The sequence below is a fragment of the Aegilops tauschii genome, chromosome 7 (genome assembly GCF_002575655.3).
Source record: "Aegilops tauschii subsp. strangulata cultivar AL8/78 chromosome 7, Aet v6.0, whole genome shotgun sequence".
In the NCBI taxonomy this organism is placed as follows: domain Eukaryota; kingdom Viridiplantae; phylum Streptophyta; class Magnoliopsida; order Poales; family Poaceae; genus Aegilops; species Aegilops tauschii.
In genome coordinates, this window is record NC_053041.3 from 43,602,676 (window position 1) to 43,620,978 (window position 18,303).

At 44.1% G+C, this 18,303-nt stretch overlaps 2 protein-coding genes across 3 annotated transcripts; one reads left to right on the top strand and one right to left on the bottom strand.

Moving 5' to 3' along the window:
* Window positions 1–6,597: 6,597 nt before the first annotated feature.
* LOC109784018 (protein cornichon homolog 1) lies at window positions 6,598–9,959 on the top strand. The gene is made up of 4 exons (XM_020342620.4): window positions 6,598–6,847; window positions 8,079–8,260; window positions 9,117–9,239; window positions 9,525–9,959. The coding sequence occupies exons 1-4, from the start codon at window positions 6,782–6,784 to the stop codon at window positions 9,556–9,558; spliced, it is 405 nt and encodes a 134-aa protein (XP_020198209.1). The 5' UTR covers window positions 6,598–6,781; the 3' UTR covers window positions 9,559–9,959.
* A 173-nt stretch (window positions 9,960–10,132) lies between these two features.
* Window positions 10,133–13,415, bottom strand: LOC109784017 (enolase 1). Of its 2 annotated transcripts, XM_020342619.4 has the most exons (16): window positions 13,153–13,415; window positions 12,998–13,061; window positions 12,840–12,904; window positions 12,595–12,729; window positions 12,413–12,493; window positions 12,227–12,328; window positions 12,042–12,122; window positions 11,881–11,955; window positions 11,728–11,790; window positions 11,559–11,639; window positions 11,226–11,420; window positions 11,088–11,138; window positions 10,903–10,991; window positions 10,740–10,791; window positions 10,565–10,621; window positions 10,133–10,413 (listed from the first exon to the last, which is right to left on the bottom strand). In XM_020342619.4, exons 1-16 carry the CDS (start codon window positions 13,225–13,227, stop codon window positions 10,333–10,335), a joined length of 1,347 nt encoding a protein of 448 aa, XP_020198208.1. In that variant the 5' UTR covers window positions 13,228–13,415; the 3' UTR covers window positions 10,133–10,332. The 2 variants fall into 2 exon arrangements, with proteins under 2 accessions (XP_020198208.1, XP_020198207.1); XM_020342618.4 differs by having other exon boundaries at window positions 12,840–13,061.
* Window positions 13,416–18,303: the final 4,888 nt, after the last annotated feature.

Below are 18,303 nucleotides of genomic sequence, written 5' to 3' on the forward strand. Positions count from 1 at the left end.
ATAGACGGAGGCTGGCCGCGCCGGGGACGCCATGCGATGCTCTGCGATCGCGGTTGCGCGTTTCCTCCGGTTGGATCGCGAACGGGAGGAACGGGGTGGAAGGCGGGCGAGCGCGGCGGCCCCGCGGCGGAAGGCGGAGAGCGAGGCCTCCGGAACAGGGTGGGTCGGCGGGCAGAGGAAGAGCGGCATGGGGTCTGCTCCTCCGGGTGGTGGTGCGCGGACACGGGCGGCGGGATCGGCTTGAGGTAGGTGGCAGCGGCGGCGAAGAGTGGATCTGAATCGGGGGAGAGGGGTCTGACGGGAGGAGTGGAGTTAGGGTTTGGGCTGCGGGTGGGTGGATGGATGGATGGATGGATGTGTGCCACGTCATCAATCCATGGCACAAACATCTCCACCAATGACAATTAAGCTTATGCAAATGTGTTTTTTCTTTTTGTTTCTCTTTTTTGTTTTCACCTATGTGAAGAACCTATCAAATATTAGTTACAAAATTGGACCGCAACAATTTTAAAAAATCATTTTTTTTCTAGGTACTTAAGTATCTATTTAATTAGAGAAACACCAAAAAAATTCCAAGATTCAACCACTAGCTAGGAACGGTCATTCCCACCGTTTTGACCGCATTTTGAAACGGGCATAAAAAATTCAAAAAAAATCAAAAAATTGGAAAACCTTCACATTGTGTCATTATATGTGACTAAGTTACCCGAAAAAATAATAAACTTGTAATACGGCAAATATTTTTAAAAAGTGTTCTCAGAAATGAGCTATCATGTGTGAAGAATCATGGCTTTCAACCCAAATGCTCAATCTTATGGCCACATTCATGGCATAGTTTGTTCAAATGATCTAATATTGTGCACAAAGGTGGATATTGGAATGACAAACAATGTTGCCCAAGAAAGTTTTCATTTTCTTTGGACGGAAATTTCATTTTCCATTTTTCGAGTGCCCAAAATGAGTTTTTTTGTGAAGGACCTACCAAATATTTGTTGCAAAATTGGACCAAATCATTTTTATAAAATATTAGGCCATATTTAATGCATAATTAACCAAATGGTTGGGTGTCAAAAGCTTTTATCCACCTCTGGTGAAAAAGACAAATTTCTGCCGATTCAGTTGGAAGCGGGTCAAATTTGAACTGCAGCTGTCTCATAGTTTGCTATTTATTTTTCCCAAAAGTCAATTTTAGGTACAAAAGTATCTATTTAATTAGAGAAACATCAAAAGTTTTCCAAGATTCAACCACTAGCTAGGAACGGTGAAGCCCGCCGTTTTGACCGCATTTTGAAACGGGCATAAAAAATTTAAAAAAAGTCAAAAAATTGGAAAACCTTCGCATTGTGTCATTATATGTGCCAAGTTAGCAGGAAAAATAATAAACTGTAATACGGCAATTCTTTTAAAAAATTGTTCTCAGAAATGAGCTATCATCTCTGAAGATTTATGGCTTTCAAGCCAAATGATCAATCTTATGGCCACATTCATGGCATAGTATGTTCAAATGATCTCATATTGTGCACAAGGGTGCATATTGGAAGGGCAAACAATGTTGCCTAAGGGAGTTTTCATTTTCTTTGGACGAAAAATCAATTTTCCATTTTTCGAGTGCCCAAAATGAGTTTTTTTTGTGAAGGACCTACCATATATTTGTTGCAAAATGGGACCAGGTCATTTTTATAATATATTAGGCCATATTTAATGTACAATTGACAAAATGGTTGGTCGTCAAAAGTACCTATACACCTCTGGTGAAAAAGACAAATTTCCGCCGATTCAGCAGGAAGCTGTTCAAATTTGAACTGCAGTTGCCTCATAGTTTGCTCTTTATTTTTTCCAAAAATCATTTATAGGTACATAAGTATATATTTAATCAGAAATACATGGTTTGGTGGCGATACGTTGAGGTTTGGATGGTGGCCCAGGGCCCCAACTCCAAAGCGCGTAGACTCGCATGCCCGCCGCATGGTCACCGCGTGACCGTGGCGTTGCCATGCGTTCTGGGAAGCCTAGGCATGTCTAGTAGGTTTCGCACTCCCCAGGTAGATGCTTGGAAGAAAATAACAACAGAAGAATCTCACGAGGAGACCGAACAATGCTCAAACATGAATTAGCACCCAAGTGTTTGATTAGTGGTACGGGAAATGCACATGGCCAATGGGCCTGAGTTTTGGCCGAGGATGATCATCTACTAAGGACACTATCTTGGAAAATTTGCAGCTCAAATGGAGGAGCCTAGGTGTCACTTGCTTTGCAACGTACCAAACTGGACAGAAATATGAATGTTGAAGCCACACTCACATGTATTGTTAGATGGGACTCAAATTTTGTGGAGAGCTATGATTTGGGAATATAGAAGATGTGGCAAAAATTCAGCTCATTAGGATATGCCTGGCTAGTACTTCCTTCACAACAGTTCGAGTTGAACAAAAACTTTGGAAATTTGCCGAGGAAGATTTACCAGGCAAATGGAGTTGAATATTGTCATGAGGCAATGATTTAGATAGTAAAGAATGCCCAATTTTTTGGGGAATTTTGGGAATGACAGAAATATAGGTTTCTTCACAACCTAGGGCAAAAATTGACACATGGACATGACACATAGGCAAAACTGATGAGGTGGCGCCTAGTCATAGCAATAAGTAGCAATGCATCCACGTTCACAACCTCATGACTATTTATATTGGTCGTAATCAGGTAGAAATAAGGTCATTGGCGCCTCTTGTCTGCTTTGTGACCATTTGGTGTAAGCAATTTCAGGGTTTGAGCCCTTCCAAGCGAAATGGTCGTGGATTTACGACCAATTCAGCTGGGGTCGCTAAGAGAAGGTCACAAGTTGACATATTTCTTGTAGTGAACCGGCGACTCCGGTGAAGCTCCAATGCAGCAAGCGGCGACGCCGACGACGTATGACCGACGTTCATGGCAGCACCGACGGTGTGATGAGCTCCATTGCAGCGGGAGTTGAGGGAGATGCCCCCGTCGCAACAGCAGCGACAGGGCTTGCAGCAACCATGCCACGGGCTGGTAGTAGTGCGTGACGGCCAGCTCCTAGTAGGGATTGGAGCGGCAGCGCATAAGTTTTCAGTTTGCTGGCGATGGAGCTCTCGGGGCAAAAGAAAACAGAACGAGGAAATGGGTGGACGAGGATAGAGATAAGGCAAAGATGAAAGCAACGTGGGGGTTGGGCCCATAGGCACGTGTCACCCAATGGAGGCGGTTTAAGCTTTGCTGAAATCAACCGGATGAATTGAAACGTTTTCCTTTTTAAATTCACGTTCGAAATGCGTGCGGATGTTTATGACATGTGGTTGGATGCACGGGCCCGTATCCGTGTCTGGCATTCCGTTTTGCGGCACCGCGTTGGAGATGCCCCATGACAATGGAGATGGAGGAGGGGGTGCCATCTATTTAACCATTCAGTCATGGACTAAAGTAAATCTAGGTGTAAAATCGCCGAGACACGTTTTCACCTAAAATCGCCGAGTCATGGGCGAGAGTTGCTTTTCACCGCAGGGAATTTGCGTCGCTTCTTCTCGAGGGCAGCCAGATCTCGCTCATGGGTGGAGTGTGAGGAACAATTGAAGGAGCATGTTGCTAGCTATTTTTTTAATCTGTTTACTTTCTCAACAGGACCAAATAGGGATGAAAGCTTGCACGCGGTCTCTCCAAAAGTGACTCTCAAATGAATCATAGTCTATGTGCGGAATATACAAAAGAGGAAGTGAAAGAAGCTTTGTTCAATATTGGTGACCTAAAGGCGCCAGGACCAGATGGAATGCCTGCAATATTCTACAAGCAGTTCTGGCAACTGGTGGGCAATAAGTTAACGGAGGAAGTGCTAAAGTTCCTTCAAGGTGGAGAAATGCCGGAAGGATGGAACGATACCACAGTGGTGTTAATTCCAAAAATTTCAAACCCAGAGAACTTGAAGGACCTAAGGCCAATTAGCCTCTGCAATGTCATTTACAAGGTGATCTCTAAAGTAATTGCTAATAGATTGAAGCATATTCTACCTTATATTATATCTCCGAACCAAAGTGCATTTGTTCCAGGTAGAATAATTTTGGATAATATCTTATTGGCCTACGAACTTACCCATTTTTTGCAGAGAAGGAGAAGGGGTAAGGTAGGATATGCTACTGTAAAGCTCGACATGAGTAAGGCTTACGACCGAGTAGAATGGACATTCTTGAAGAAAATGATGTTAAAATTGGGGTTTGACAGTGAATGGGTAAATCTGGTGATGAAGTGTGTTGCAACTGTGAGGTACCAGATCAAGGTTAATAGAGATACAACAGATGTAATTATTCCCCAGAGAGGACTGCGCCAGGGAGACCCCCTCTCACCTTACTTATTTTTGTTGTGTGCGGATGGTTTCTCAGCAATGCTAAATGAAGCTGAAAGAAATGGGAGTCTGAGAGGGATTAAATTATGCAGGGAGGCGCCAAGTGTGAGTCATTTACTCTTTGCAGATGACTCATTGTTGCTCATGGAAGCAAATGTAGAGAATGCTCGGGTTCTCAACGACATATTGCACAAATATGAAGCTTTCTCAGGACAGGTGGTAAACAAAGATAAATCAGCCATCCTATTTAGTAAGAATACAAGTAGAGAGGAGAAAAGAGAAATAATGGAAATCATGAACATATCAACAGAAGGGATAAAAGGGAGATATCTTGGACTGCCACCTTACATTGGAAAGGCAAAATCAAGTGCTTTCCAATATATAAAGGAAAAAGTGTGGAAGAGAACCCAAGGTTGGAAAGAGAAGTTATTATCGAAAGCGGGAAAAGAGATCTTAATCAAGGCAGTAGCACAGGCAATCCCAGTATATGCAATGGCTTATTTCGACCTAACCAAGTCCTTATGTGATGACCTTAGTTCCATAATATGCAGATTTTGGTGGAGCCATATGGATAAGGTCAATAAAATCCACTGGACAAGTTGGGAGAAACTATATAAATCCACTGGACAAGTTCCATAATATTCAGAGACCCGCACTCTGTTAATATGGCCATGCTTGCAAGACAAGGATGGCGGCTACTGCAAAACCCTTCCTCTCTCTATGCACGAGCACTTGAAGCGAAATATCATCCCGGCCACAGCATAATTGAAGCAACGCCAAAGAATGGGATGTCTTATGCACGCAGTATTTTGAAAGGTGTACAACTCTTAAAGAAAGGCATAGTTTGGCGAGTCGGAGATGGAAGAAATATTAATATTTGGAAAGACCCCTGGCTTCCAAGAGGCATCACCAGAAGAGTTACCACACTGCAAGGACGAAATTTAGTCACAAGGGTGGCGGAACTTATTGATCCAATAACTAATGGTTGGGACAAGGACCTAGTGTGCCAAACTTTCAATGCAGAAGATGATAAGATAATCCTACAAATCCCCATTTATGAGCATACAAAGGACTGTGTGGCTTGGCACTTTGACAAGAAAGGGAATTTTTTCGTGAAGTCGGCATACAGAGTAGCAGTAGATTGTGCAGAAAGGGAATCAAGATATGGCCAGCCATCTAGCTCTGCAAGCAGAGGATAAACAACTAATTTTGAATGGAAGAAAATATGGGCCTTACCTCTCCCGAATAAAATTTTGCACTTCCTATGGCGTATGTCAACATACAGCTTATCTTTAAGAATGAAATTGAGGAATAGAGGTATGAAAGTGGATACTAGATGTCCAGTTTGTAACAGATTGGGTGAGGATGGGGGGGCACTGCTTTCTGAAATGCAAGAAAGTGAGGAGGCTTTGGTGGCTAGCCCAAATGGAAGAAATTAGAGAGAAACTTTTAAAAAGCAGTGACCCAATAAGTATGTTCGATGAGATATTTCGCCTGACCGAGGAAGATCGCATGAAGGTGTGTATTCTGTTCTGGGTGTTTTTTGAATGCAGGAACCTTAAGAAGCACAGCAGCACCCAGAAACAAGATTCTATCATATGTTGGTCTCCTCCCCCAAGTGGGATCCTCAAAATAAATACTGATGGTGCTTTTCATGAGTCATCTTTGTCTGGTGGATGGGGTTTTACTGTCAGAAATGATAATGGTGTGCTTATGGCAGCAGGAGCAGGAAATCTGGAACATGTATCCAATGCTCTCCGCACCGAAGCCCTTGCCATGTTATATGCAACCAATACTACTACTACTACACAAATGGGATGTAATCGTGTGATATTTGAAACAGACTCCGTGGTGTTGAAGCAGGCGATCTTAAGCGAGGAGTATGACTTGTCGACTTTAGGTGCAGTGTTTCAGGAAATAAAATTTCTTGAATGTTAGTGTTTGTCCAAGATCTTGTAATGTAGCAGCTCACGGCCTAGCAGCACATGGTGTAAAATTAGGAGACAGTGAATATGAAACTTGGCTAGGCTATTTCCCTGAGTTTGTTGTAAACTCTGTAGCTGGTGATTCGGCCGGTCTAAATTTGTAATGGAATACAAGGTTGTTCCTTCAAAAAAGAAAAGAAAAAGAAAAGCAACTCTCGCCGCACGCACGCACGCACGCACGCACGGCGTCATCGCTCAGTTCCATCTCATCTCGCCCCTCCCTTTCCACCGTTTCCAGTAAGTTTCGGCCTCGCTTTCCCGACCCAGCCCGCAAGCCACACGCATCGGGTCTCAGCGAGCGATCTCACCACTGACCCGCTCCCTCCTCCCGCGTCACGTGTCCCCCCACTCTCCCCCCATCTCCCCCGCCTCACAGCTCACCCCGCCGGCGGCCGCAGCGGCGCGCCCCCGACCAGGCGGAGCCGCGCCGGCGGCCAGGGCAGCGGAGATGGTCTTCGTCTGGCTCGCCGCCTTCTTCCTCGTCGTCACGCTCATCGTGCTCGTCATCTTCCAGGTGAGACAGACCCCCCGCCCCGCCTCTTCTCCGGTCGCGGCCGGCTCGGGCCATACGGAGCCCCTGGGCCCCGGCGCGATCTCGCCTTGTCGTCTGTTAACCCCCTGGCGATTCTGCCGAGATTTTGGGAAGGGGTGGGCGGCGGATTTACGCGTTCTCCGACCCGAATTCTCCCACGATCCGGGGTTTGGAGAGGGGCCTGACTCCGGATTGCGGATTTGGAGCTTCTGGTTGGCTGGATAGCGCAGGAGCGCCAGGGGATTGGGTGCTGCTGCGTGTTCTGCTGCTGGTGCTGGTTCGTGCGCGGTGTCTGCGTCCAGATCTCCCACATGTTCGTCCTGCGTTAGCCTGCAGCAACCCAGAATTAACGCCCGGCAACCGTCGTTTCTAGTCTTGCAGTTCTGAAAATCAGTTTCAGTTCTGAAAATCGATTTCATTTGTTTTGTTGGTAGACGCATTAGGTGCTCCGATAGGTATTCAGCACACAGTATGTTCAGTAAAAAAAATGAATCGATCTTTATAAGGTCGTACTGAAGGTTTCGTGTGAGGTGGGTTTATTCACCAAATGTGCAATCAAGCTCTTGTCCCAGTTTGGTAGGGCTATACGAGTTCCACCCTCTATCCTGCTACTGTTAGTCTATCATGATACCTCTAGAGATCAGAATCAGGTAGTGGATGGTTATGAACTTAGAATATCTTTGCAGCTTGCCTAGTGTGAAACATTCCGTGTTCAAGTACCTGATCTTTGCCCTTAGATTGGGTGAGGTATCTAGCTTTTGTACTACCTTTTCCTAAACCTTCTTTTCTTACTGTATACTTTTCCCGGCTCCATTTTCTGTCTTCCTGTATCTAGCTTTTGTTACTGTATCCTTTTGTTGGTTCTAGCTGCAACTTCCTCTGTGCTTAGGTAAGCCCTTCATGGGTGATGAACATTTTCAGCAGACTAGTTTTGATTTTCTTGTAGGACAAAGGGAAAATCATCGATATATATCTCCATTGATTTTGATTGCCAGGTTGTTTTGTCATTTAGTATTTCCTAATGTTCCTGATTAAACATAGAACCTGACTGTTTTTGTTTCGTGTGAGGTGGATCGTTCATCCTTGCTCATATTGCTTTAGGTGGAGTCTGCATGGCTCTTTACTCATGTTTAACGTTTTAATCAACAACATTCATAAGTAAGCTTAGCCAGAAAGTTATTCTTATTCCTGACGATTTATGTTTCTTTTACAGTTGATGTGCTTGGCAGATCTGGAGTTCGATTATATCAACCCGTTTGATTCATCCTCTCGAATCAATAAAGTGGTTATGCCAGAATTTATAGTGCAAGCACTTCTAAGTGCATTATTCCTCTTATCTGGGCATTGGGCGATGTTCTTGCTTTCTGCCCCAATGGTGTACTATAATTATACATTGTAAGTGACTCTTGGCTTCTGTTTGCCTTACAATTTTTAAAACAACTGATATGGTTCCTCTAGGCTGTGGTCAGTATTTTGTTTATTGAACATTAGCTGCTACATAACGTACCATGCATAGTTTAACAGATTAACTGAAAGTTTGAAATAGTAACATGCGTCATTTCTCATCATACGTGAGAACTGAGAACCAGAAGAAAATAGGGAAACGGGTGCTGAAGACTGATACATCTATTTTATATTTTTATGTGATGTTAGACTGTTTGTTTTGATAGAAATATTTAGTGATATGGACCCAAGTCTTCTCCTGCTTCAGTCTTTGTACTTCACACATAATGTTCTGAAGGTGTTTTCATGATCTAAGTTCTTGGAAATTATTTTATTTCCTAAGATATTTGGATGCATCTAAGTGCTGTGGTACAATATCGTCATGTTAGTGTGAAAAATCTCAAATCTCTGAAACATAGATTTATTTAAAGAGCCTGCAAATATGGCGTCACTGGTTGGAATCACAAACAGCTAGGCATATATAACCTAAAATTGGCAATACATGCTCTGCAGCGAAGCTAAGAATAGGTCTTGCACCCTTAAAATTCTGCTTTTGTCTCCATATATTGACTTTGGGACTTCAGGGCACTGACCTGCTGTCAGATTATTCGTGCATTTACTGTTTGTACTATCTGAATAACTTCTTTACTACAGCACATGGTGTCACTCACACACATAACCCTACTGTATCCGTTTTTTAACTCATAATTAGCTCTACTTGGCTGGGATGTACTCACTGAAGGTTTTGCATGCGCCATTCTTGGTTTTATATGTTGTGAATAAGTGTAACCTTTTGTTGTCTTTGCAGGTACGAGCGGCGGCAGCATCTTGTAGATGTGACAGAGATATTTAACCATCTTTCACGGGAGAAGAAGCGCCGTCTTTTTAAGATAGCTGCTCTTATTGTCCTCCTATTCTTGTCCTTGTTCTGGTAAATATAACATATACCTACATTATTTGCTACTCCCTCCTATCCAAAAAAAGAGTCGTGGTTTTAGTTCCTAACTAAAACCACGACTGGTTTTAGTTAGGAACTAAAACCACCGATCCAAAAAAAAGAGTCGTGGTTTTAGTTCCTAACTAAAACCAGTCGTGGTTTTAGTTAGGAACTAAAACCACGACACTTTTTTTGGATAGGAAGGAGTAGTATTCACTGCAAGTCTGCAACCAGCAAAGAAGGAAAATAACCGCCTCTTGTTTCTGTGTTTGTCTGCAGGATGATTTGGAGCGTACTGGAGGAGCACGAGTAGAACGAGAAAAACACTGATAGCTCAACCTGGTTCTGCAGCCATTAGTTAGGTATTACGACATGGTCCTCATGGCCTGCTGGACACCTACTCCGATGCCGTCATTATTCATCCCCAAGCCTTTTGGATAAAATTTAGGGTGTCTGGAGAAACGATGCAAGCAGAAGGGCGAATACAACGTGTCCGAGGTGCTGTTTGTTGCTCGCGCCTAGCGAAATCTCCTACTGTTGTAGCGTGTAACATGACATGTAAGTTAGGAGCCACTCCCTGTTTATTTGATTGTGCATCCGTTCATATGGGGCGAAGGAGTTTGCTGCACCCAACTGTGCATGGTTTTTGTTCCGACCGACATTTTCATGTTATGTGTTGCCTTGCACCTTTATATATGCCGTTGACTATGTTAATGTCGTGGTCGATTTGTATTGTTGATTGATGGGTATGCAAGCAGAGTAGGCATTTCAATTTGGACTGCCGGTACATGTTTCAGTTGATTGATAAGTACCAAGTGGTATAGATTCTCATTTATGGATGCAGTTTGTTTCAGTTTATTGATAAATAATTATCGAAACTCGTCAGAAGAGCATAAACTGTTTTATTTCAGATGAACATAAACACACCACTAATTGGCCAACAGCAAAAGCGTACGAGTAATCACAACTATTAGCTCTCGGGTAGAGAACGCTTGGACCAAAATACAGCAGTAATAGTATAACTAGCAGCACCATAAGAACTCATGGACCATCTCCCTTCAGACCTATGAAGCAACCCGGCTTCTTTTCAGTAGGGCTCCACCGGCGCCCTGAAGTTTGCTCCGGCGTACACCGCCGCGTCGCCGAGCTCCTCCTCGATCCTCAGCAGCTGCAGCAAGCACAGAAAAGAAGCCTCAGAACACAGAACATGTAACATGGGTAAAGCACAAAAAAGAAGCCTCAGAACACAAACACATGTAACATAGGGAAAGCCTAAAGAAAAGCAAATTTGGGTAAGATTGCAGAGCTTCATGGCCTACCTGGTTGTATTTGGCCAGACGCTCGGACCTGCAGGGAGCTCCAGTCTTGATCTGGCCCTGCAACAAGCAATTGGAGAAAGATATGATTATGGTGTCACCACTGAACCATGAATTAATAATGCAATAAAAAGTGTGAGGTTTTCAAGCTCTGGTTCAGCCGAAGGCGGTGCCGTACCGTGGCCAGGCCGACCGAGAGGTCGGCGATGAAGGTGTCCTCTGTCTCACCACTACAGAGAGCAGAAAGAATGTTCAGTGCAAACAGATAAAATCACAAATTGCAAACCATCCAATATCCAATAGTGAGTTGAAAAGGACTGCAAATATGCAATGTTTATTACCTCCTGTGGCTCGCCATCACTCCCCACCCGGCGCGCTTGGACATGCTGACGGCCTCGATGCTCTCCGTCACCGAGCCTATCTGATTCACCTGTTTATACCATGTAAACAGAAGTGCTATTATTAGTGCATTATGGTTCTTTAAGACAAAGAGTCAGCAGATTCAGGCAGAGATTGATGGTGCTACCTTCAGGAGAAGAGCATTGCAGGTCTTCTCACTGATCGCCTTGGCAACCCTCTGCAGAATTCAAGCAGGCATCGGTAAAGCTCGTAAACATGTTCTCTTTTGTAAAATTCAGTGATATGCTGGCAATATTTGGCTTACCGTGGGGTTAGTAACAAGAAGGTCGTCTCCGACAATCTGCACCTGCTGCCCAACCTCACCGGTCATCTTGGCGTAGGTGGCCCAGTCATCCTGATCGAACGGGTCCTCGATCGACACGATAGGGTACTCGGAGACGAAGGACTTGTACAGATCTTTCAGGCTGTCGCCCGAGATTTTGTGGGATCCGTCGTTGTTCTGTTCAGTTCAGTCATTTGATGTTAGACAATATGCTAAGCCTGCTCTGATTTTTACTTGAACAAACTTATTGGTATCTGCAGTTGCAGAAAGGACAGCTGAGCATATGAGAACAGGGGAGGAAGCTGGAAATCTTACATCCTCCTTGAAATTAAGGTCATAGGTCTGGTCCTTCTCGCTGTAGAATTCAGAAGCAGCAACATCCATTCCAATGACCACCTGCCACACGTAGATAATTTATTGTCATACAATAGTAAATAAATGTAATGGCTGAATCACGGCCTAAGTAAAGAGAACTTTTTTTTACCTTTCCAGTGTAGCCAGCCTTAGCTATAGCTGCCTTCAACAGTTCAAGGCCCTCCTTGTTTTCCTGAATAAATATGCGACATTAGAAAATCGTATATCAGCATTTGGATTCACGTATTCTGATATAGGTCAAGGCAAAATAGTTGGGGTTTACCTGAATGTTAGGTGCAAAGCCACCTTCATCCCCAACGTTTGTGGCGTCTTGGCCATACTTCTTCTTGATTATGCTCTGCATACTAAATATATCAGCATTCACCCCAACTGCATATTCTGAATTTCAGACACGCTATCAGAAGGGTTTAGTTGTTGATTCACCTTAAGGTGGTGGTACACCTCAACTCCCATCTTCATGGCCTCCTTGAACGAGGCGGCGCCGGTTGGGAGGATCATGAACTCCTGTGTGTACACCAATTATATGAGAATCATCATATTTATCTGAAACAAGTTCCGAAGATTTCATTCATTCATCCCTGACCTGCAACTGCAAGCAGTATTCTCACCTGCATGGCGAGCTTGTTCCCGGCGTGAGAACCTCCGTTGATCACATTGAAAGCTGGCACGGGCAGCACCAGGGTCTTGTTCCCGGCAAGATTTGCAATGTGCTGCAAACAGATGATACTAATAACTTCAGTACCACATCCTCTAGCGATTGAACTGATGGCTTATGTAGGCCAGTTTTTGCAGACCTGGTAAAGAGGGATCTTCTTGACCATGGCGCCGGCCTTGCACACCGCCAGCGACACTGCGAGGATCGCGTTTGCCCCGAGCTTTTCATCGCGTCCAAAGAAAAGGAAATCATCAGTATAAAGAGTGGAAATTAAATAGCCGACGTGAGGTATAAACAGTCGTTGGATGATGATATATCTACCTTCTGTTTGCACCAGCCCCACTCGTTGGAGGTCCCGTCGAGCTGCTGGACCATGAAGTTGTCGATGTCGGTCTGCTCGGTCGGGTCCTTCCCGATCAGCGCCGGCCCGATGATGGCGTTTACATTGCTCACCGCCTGAAATTCAGAGATGGCACGGTCCAATCAGCTTCGCTTCAGTATACGATAATTGACTGTGGAATAGCTAGATTGGAAGGATTGGTAATGGTGGGTGGTGAAGTGCGGACCTTGAGAACACCTTTGCCGAGGTAATCAGAGCCTCCATCCCTCAGCTCCAGGGCCTCGTAGATTCCTGGTTGATAAAAGCCAGCGTTGAGGAAAGCGAACAAAGTTACAAGAAAGAAGCCATGGCGGAACGGGGGAGAAGGCAGGGTAGGGTGCGTACCGGTGGAGGCGCCGCTGGGCACGGCGCCCCTGGCGAAGCTCCCGTCGCTGAGCCCAATATCCACCTGAACCAAGATCACTGATTAGATTCAGAGAAACAGGGGAACATATTCACAACAGAAGAAATACCGGTAGTAAATCGATCGGGCTTGGTACCTCGACGGTGGGGTTGCCGCGGCTGTCGAAGATCTGCCGCGCCTTCACCGACTGGATCGTCGTCGCCGCCGCCATGGATGCTAGGCTCTCAAAACCTTGAATTAGCTTACGTGTCTGTTGGTTTCTAGCTGTATGTATGCAGTTGCAGCTTGAGGCAGGCGGCCTGGCCCGGCTACTTGTAGGCGGGGGTGAAGGGGGCGGTGTGGGGCCCACTTGCCAGCGTTTCGACGGATCCGTGGTCCGGACACGTGCCTTGCCGGGGTTTGCTTTGCTTGGAGGAGGGGGCAATACAGAATGGACTTGGGAATTAAGTTCACGCCGGGATTCTTTTCTTTCGTGTTCAACAAGTCCATGATAATTCTGCTACCGCTTTTTTTGACGGGTAATTCCACTGCTACTTTTTTTTTTGCGGGGGTAATTCTGCTGCTGCTTTGCAAGAGTACCCGGCAGAAAAGCAGCACCCCCGAAAATGGCTTTAAATGTCTTACAAAAGTGGATGGAAGGAGTAATAAAAATAGCGTGAAAGTTAATCTGCTCAGGTGAAACCATTTTGACTTCAATTTGTACCCTTTCCCGACGCACAAGGATGGAAGAAAATGTTGTCTTGAGATGCGTACGTGGACTTTTCAGCGAGGTGGGGGCACTGTGGTTAGGTTGGGTTAGGCAGCTCAGTCCTCTTCGAAGTTAATCAAAGTGAGGCCAAGAGAAACTTCGACTCCTCTGCCGCGGTGAACCAATGAGGAGTGCAACTCTGTCGACGAAGTACGTACGAGTAGTAATAATCAACCACTCCTCTCATCGCAGGGCCGGAATATCGATCGACTTCCTCTGTTTTCTACTGCCGTCCAAAACTGCTTCCCGTTTATATATCTCTCCTTGGCCAAAGGAGCTATATATATACAGAACGAAAGAAAATTCCATCAACGAGCATGCACTAATAGATGCCGACTTCAGCTCGTTTGTCAAACCTGCCGTACAGCTATACCGTTGGCTACCCAAGTGTTTTGGAATTCCAGTAATTAATCTGCATGTTTAGCTCGTGTGAACTTCCTTCCTCTGATTTTCGCAAAAAAAAAGAAAGAAATCCATTCTCTGAACAGGTTTTGCAGCATGTTCTGGTGCGTCAAGCTGGCATCATCCTAACAACTCCTCAGGTCTAAACTTGATTATTACTCCCACTAAAATGGATCCCACTTAAACCCTAGCAAATATACGAGGGGCTAGCTGAGGGCGACAGCGAATATGACTGCCGCCTGCCTCTGCAATTATACAACACTACTGGTTCAACGATGCAACAGGGAGGTCTCTGCCTTAATTTAGAGAATACTGGCTGACTTCAATTTGTAAGTGCTTGCAAACAAGACAAAGCTAAGTATATTATTGGCTGGCTAGCATACATAATTATAGCAATCTGCATATGTTCGTATATATAGGTTCATTGTCCTGTCCATCTCAGCGCTGCATTTCGTTCTCCATTACCAAATACTATAATTCTTGCAGCATGCTCTGTTACGCGAAGCTGCCGTCATCCTCGAGTCCGAGCTTAACTTCCATTATTTTTCAGCGAATTCGACTACGCCTGCCTTTGCAATTATTATGCAGACGCTACTCTATTACTATCTCTCTCTCAGTTTACAGGGCGTGCGCGTACCCTTAGGTTGTCAATTTGACCAACCTAATACAAGTCATATATTACAAAAAATATACCAATATAAGCTTTAGATGTTATATTTTCAAACGATATAATTTTTGTGTTATATAGTTTATATTAGGATGATAAAATTGGCAACCTAGATATACGCGTAGGACTTGTAAACTGAAACGGAGGTAGTAGTTCATCGACGCAATAAGCTGTGTGCGCCTTTGTACTGATTTATTCGTAGAGACATTAAGCTACGTTCCTCTATGATGACGTGTCACGTCACCGTCAGGGTAATGCGCATTTTTATCCTTTTGTCTGGCGGATTATCCTCTCATTTACGCTGACGTTCAGAACAACCCTTTGCTTTATTTTTTATTAACGGAATAATCCTTAATCTAGTTCTCCTCCAGTACGATGATGGTTAGGACTTAGGGTGATGACGACCATGATAAGAAAAACTAAATGGGCTGGATAGTCAAAACGAAATAAAAAAGAATGGGCTGGAGCTATTTGGTGATGGAAGGATTTGTAGAAGAGTAAACGGCCCATATTCTCCGATATGGGCCTCTTCTGGGTTATTTTGCACGAAAGAACAGGTTACGTACGGTTTGCCTCCAGTATGGACCGACCCATGGTCGCGCTGTTTTCCTTCTCTTTTCGGATTCTTTCTCTTTCTATTCTTCTGTTTTTGTTTCTGTCTTATTTCTTTTCTTTTCGTTTCTTTTCCTTTTTCCTTTTACTTCTTCTTCTTTCCATATTTTTTCCTTTTTCGTGCATTATATAAGTTCATTGTGTGTTTATATACAAAAATCTTCATTGCATATTTAAGGAAATGTTCGCCCTATATTAAGAAAATTTTCAAACTATTTTTTAAAAAGTTCATTGCGTATTTTTCTTTAAAATTCAGCGTATATAAAAATTTGTTCAATGTGTATTTAAATATTGTTCCTCTTGTATAAAAAAATGTTAAATGTGTATTTAAATATTATTCAATATATATAACAAAAATGTTCATTGTGTATTTAAATATTGCTCAGCATATATCACAAAAATGTTTAGGGTGTATTTTAAATTGTTCAAGGTATATTAATTTTTTTAATATATATAAATTGTTCACGTTTGAAAATTTTGTTTGAATTTAAAATTTTGTTCACTAGTCCTAATATTATTCCTTTTTTTAAGTGTTCACTATTTTTTCAACAAATGGTTGAAAACTGAGGATTTATTTTAATCTACCACCGCATTTAATTCCTACCACCGCATTTAATTCCTGCCACTGCATTTAATTCCTAGATTTTTGCTCTGCCTAAAAATCGCTTAAGGAACATCAAGTTTTCTGCGAGTTTGATTCCCAGTAGCGCATTCTTTGAGGATTATTTGGTCGCTTTATGGCGCCACAGGATGGGCTAGGCTATTAGGATCGCCCATGTCTGGAAACTTTGCGAAAGCTCGTTTGACGCTCGTGGGCGTCATACACGTGGTCTCGGTTTGACTGACTGAATCTAGACGATGCCGCAACTCCAAGGACGAGTCCCTCTCAAACTGTATCGTGCACCATGTTTTGCGGCGAGGTTACCGTCTCAAACTCTCTTTTTTTTGGCTCAACTGAGTATACATGTTGTAGCATCTATTCGGACGCACACTCACACACACACCTACATCCTATATCCGTAATACGTCTAGTGAGACTTTTGAAGTTCGCGACTCCAGGTACAACAGGCACGTTATCCTCACCTGTGGCTCGTAGACGTCGTGAGGCACTCGAGAAAATTATTACACTGTTCATTGATGAACAGTGTTCATGATGAACAGTGATGCTGCATTGTAGCGCAATGAGACACCCGAAAATTCGTCACCGATGGGGATCAAACTCGGGCGGGTGGGGTGGCCACTGCCAACCAGCGCCCGTCTCGCGGGCAATGGACTAAGAAAGATGCCTTGGTATTCTAGAGTGATGGCCCTGTGCAGACTAGAAGGGAAACGAAAAGAGCTACCCCCATTGGAGCAGGTGGGTCCTACCTGTTTCCGTCCCGAGGCAGTTTGTCCTCTAGGGCCCGCTAGGGTCCACTATCTCGTCTAGTGATCATGCTAGAGTCTATGTCAGCTTTTGCTGGCGGCAGGATCCCTCCGGGCACACGAGAGATCTACCCAGATCCGATGTGTGGCATCTCTCGCATGGCTGAACCATGGCTGCTGGTACCGATGAGAAGGATGGGACGAGCGAGGTGGCTCTCTAGTGCTCGACAACCTAATGCTCTCAATGCCTGGCCAGCTCAACGTGCTCGTAAATGGTTTCCTCCAGCAGGAACAATGGCGAAATTTAATGTGGATGGTGGTCTTTCTCGCCATGGGGATCGTGGTGCAGCAGCAGTGATATGTAGAGACAGCTCCGGCTATTTCTTGGGAGCCTTGGCTGTTGTGTTTGATGGCCTCATTGTTGCAGCATCTCTGGAGGCGCATGCTTGTAATGAAGCACTGGCTCTAGCTAAGGATCTGAATACCCACCGGTTAGTAATTGGGTCGGACTGCCTTGAGGCCGTGACGAACATCAACAAAGGAGCAGCGTCAACTTATGCAACGGTACTAGCTGAATCAAGCACAGGCGAAGTGAATTCTTAGATGCCTCTTTCTTGTTTGAGCATAGAGAATGTAGCACTAGTAGAAAACTGGGCTTTGGTCACAGGGCAATATTCACATTAGTCCCGGTTCGTGCGGCCAGGGGCCTGCCGGGCCTCGTGGGGGCATTGGTCACGGTTCGTCCGGACCCTTTGGTCCCGGTTGGTGGGACAAACCAGGACCAATGGGCCACGCTCCTGACCCACCACCCTTTAGTCCCGGTTCATACCACAAACCGGGACTAAAGGGCTGGTCCTAGTTGCGGCCAGTGTTTAGTCCCACCTCGCCAACCGAAGGGTGCTCACACCAGTTTATAAGCCCGTCCCTCTCTGCCTTGTTGAGCTCCTCTTAAAGTGAAATAGATGCCCTTATACAGGGAATTTGACCTAAATTCACAGTAAATTTCATAGAAATTTATTATGAATTTAAGTTGAATTTCCTCTATAAGCGCATCTATGTTCATTTTTTTATAGTAAATAAAATAAACAAACCTTAATAAAATAAATAAAAATAAATAAACCTTAATAAAATAAACTATAGTAACTAAAATAAATAAACCTTAATAAATTAAATAAAAAAGCATCAATAAAATAAATAAAAATAGCAGCAGTAAAATAAATAAAAATAAAATAATTAAAGTAAAATACATAAGTAATTAGAAATAAAATAAATAAGTTTTTTGTTGTAAGTAGAAACAAAACAAAACAAATAAAGCAAAAGAGAAAACAAAAAACAGAGAAAAAAATTATGCCACCTACTGGGCCACCACGGCCTGAATACGACTTCAAACCCGTCCGTGGGCCAGAATTCAGGCCCGCAGAAGGCCCAGTAGGCCCCACAGGCAAAGAGAACGGTTAGGCCCGAAAGCCTGCAGTTGAGAGGAGCTCGAGAGG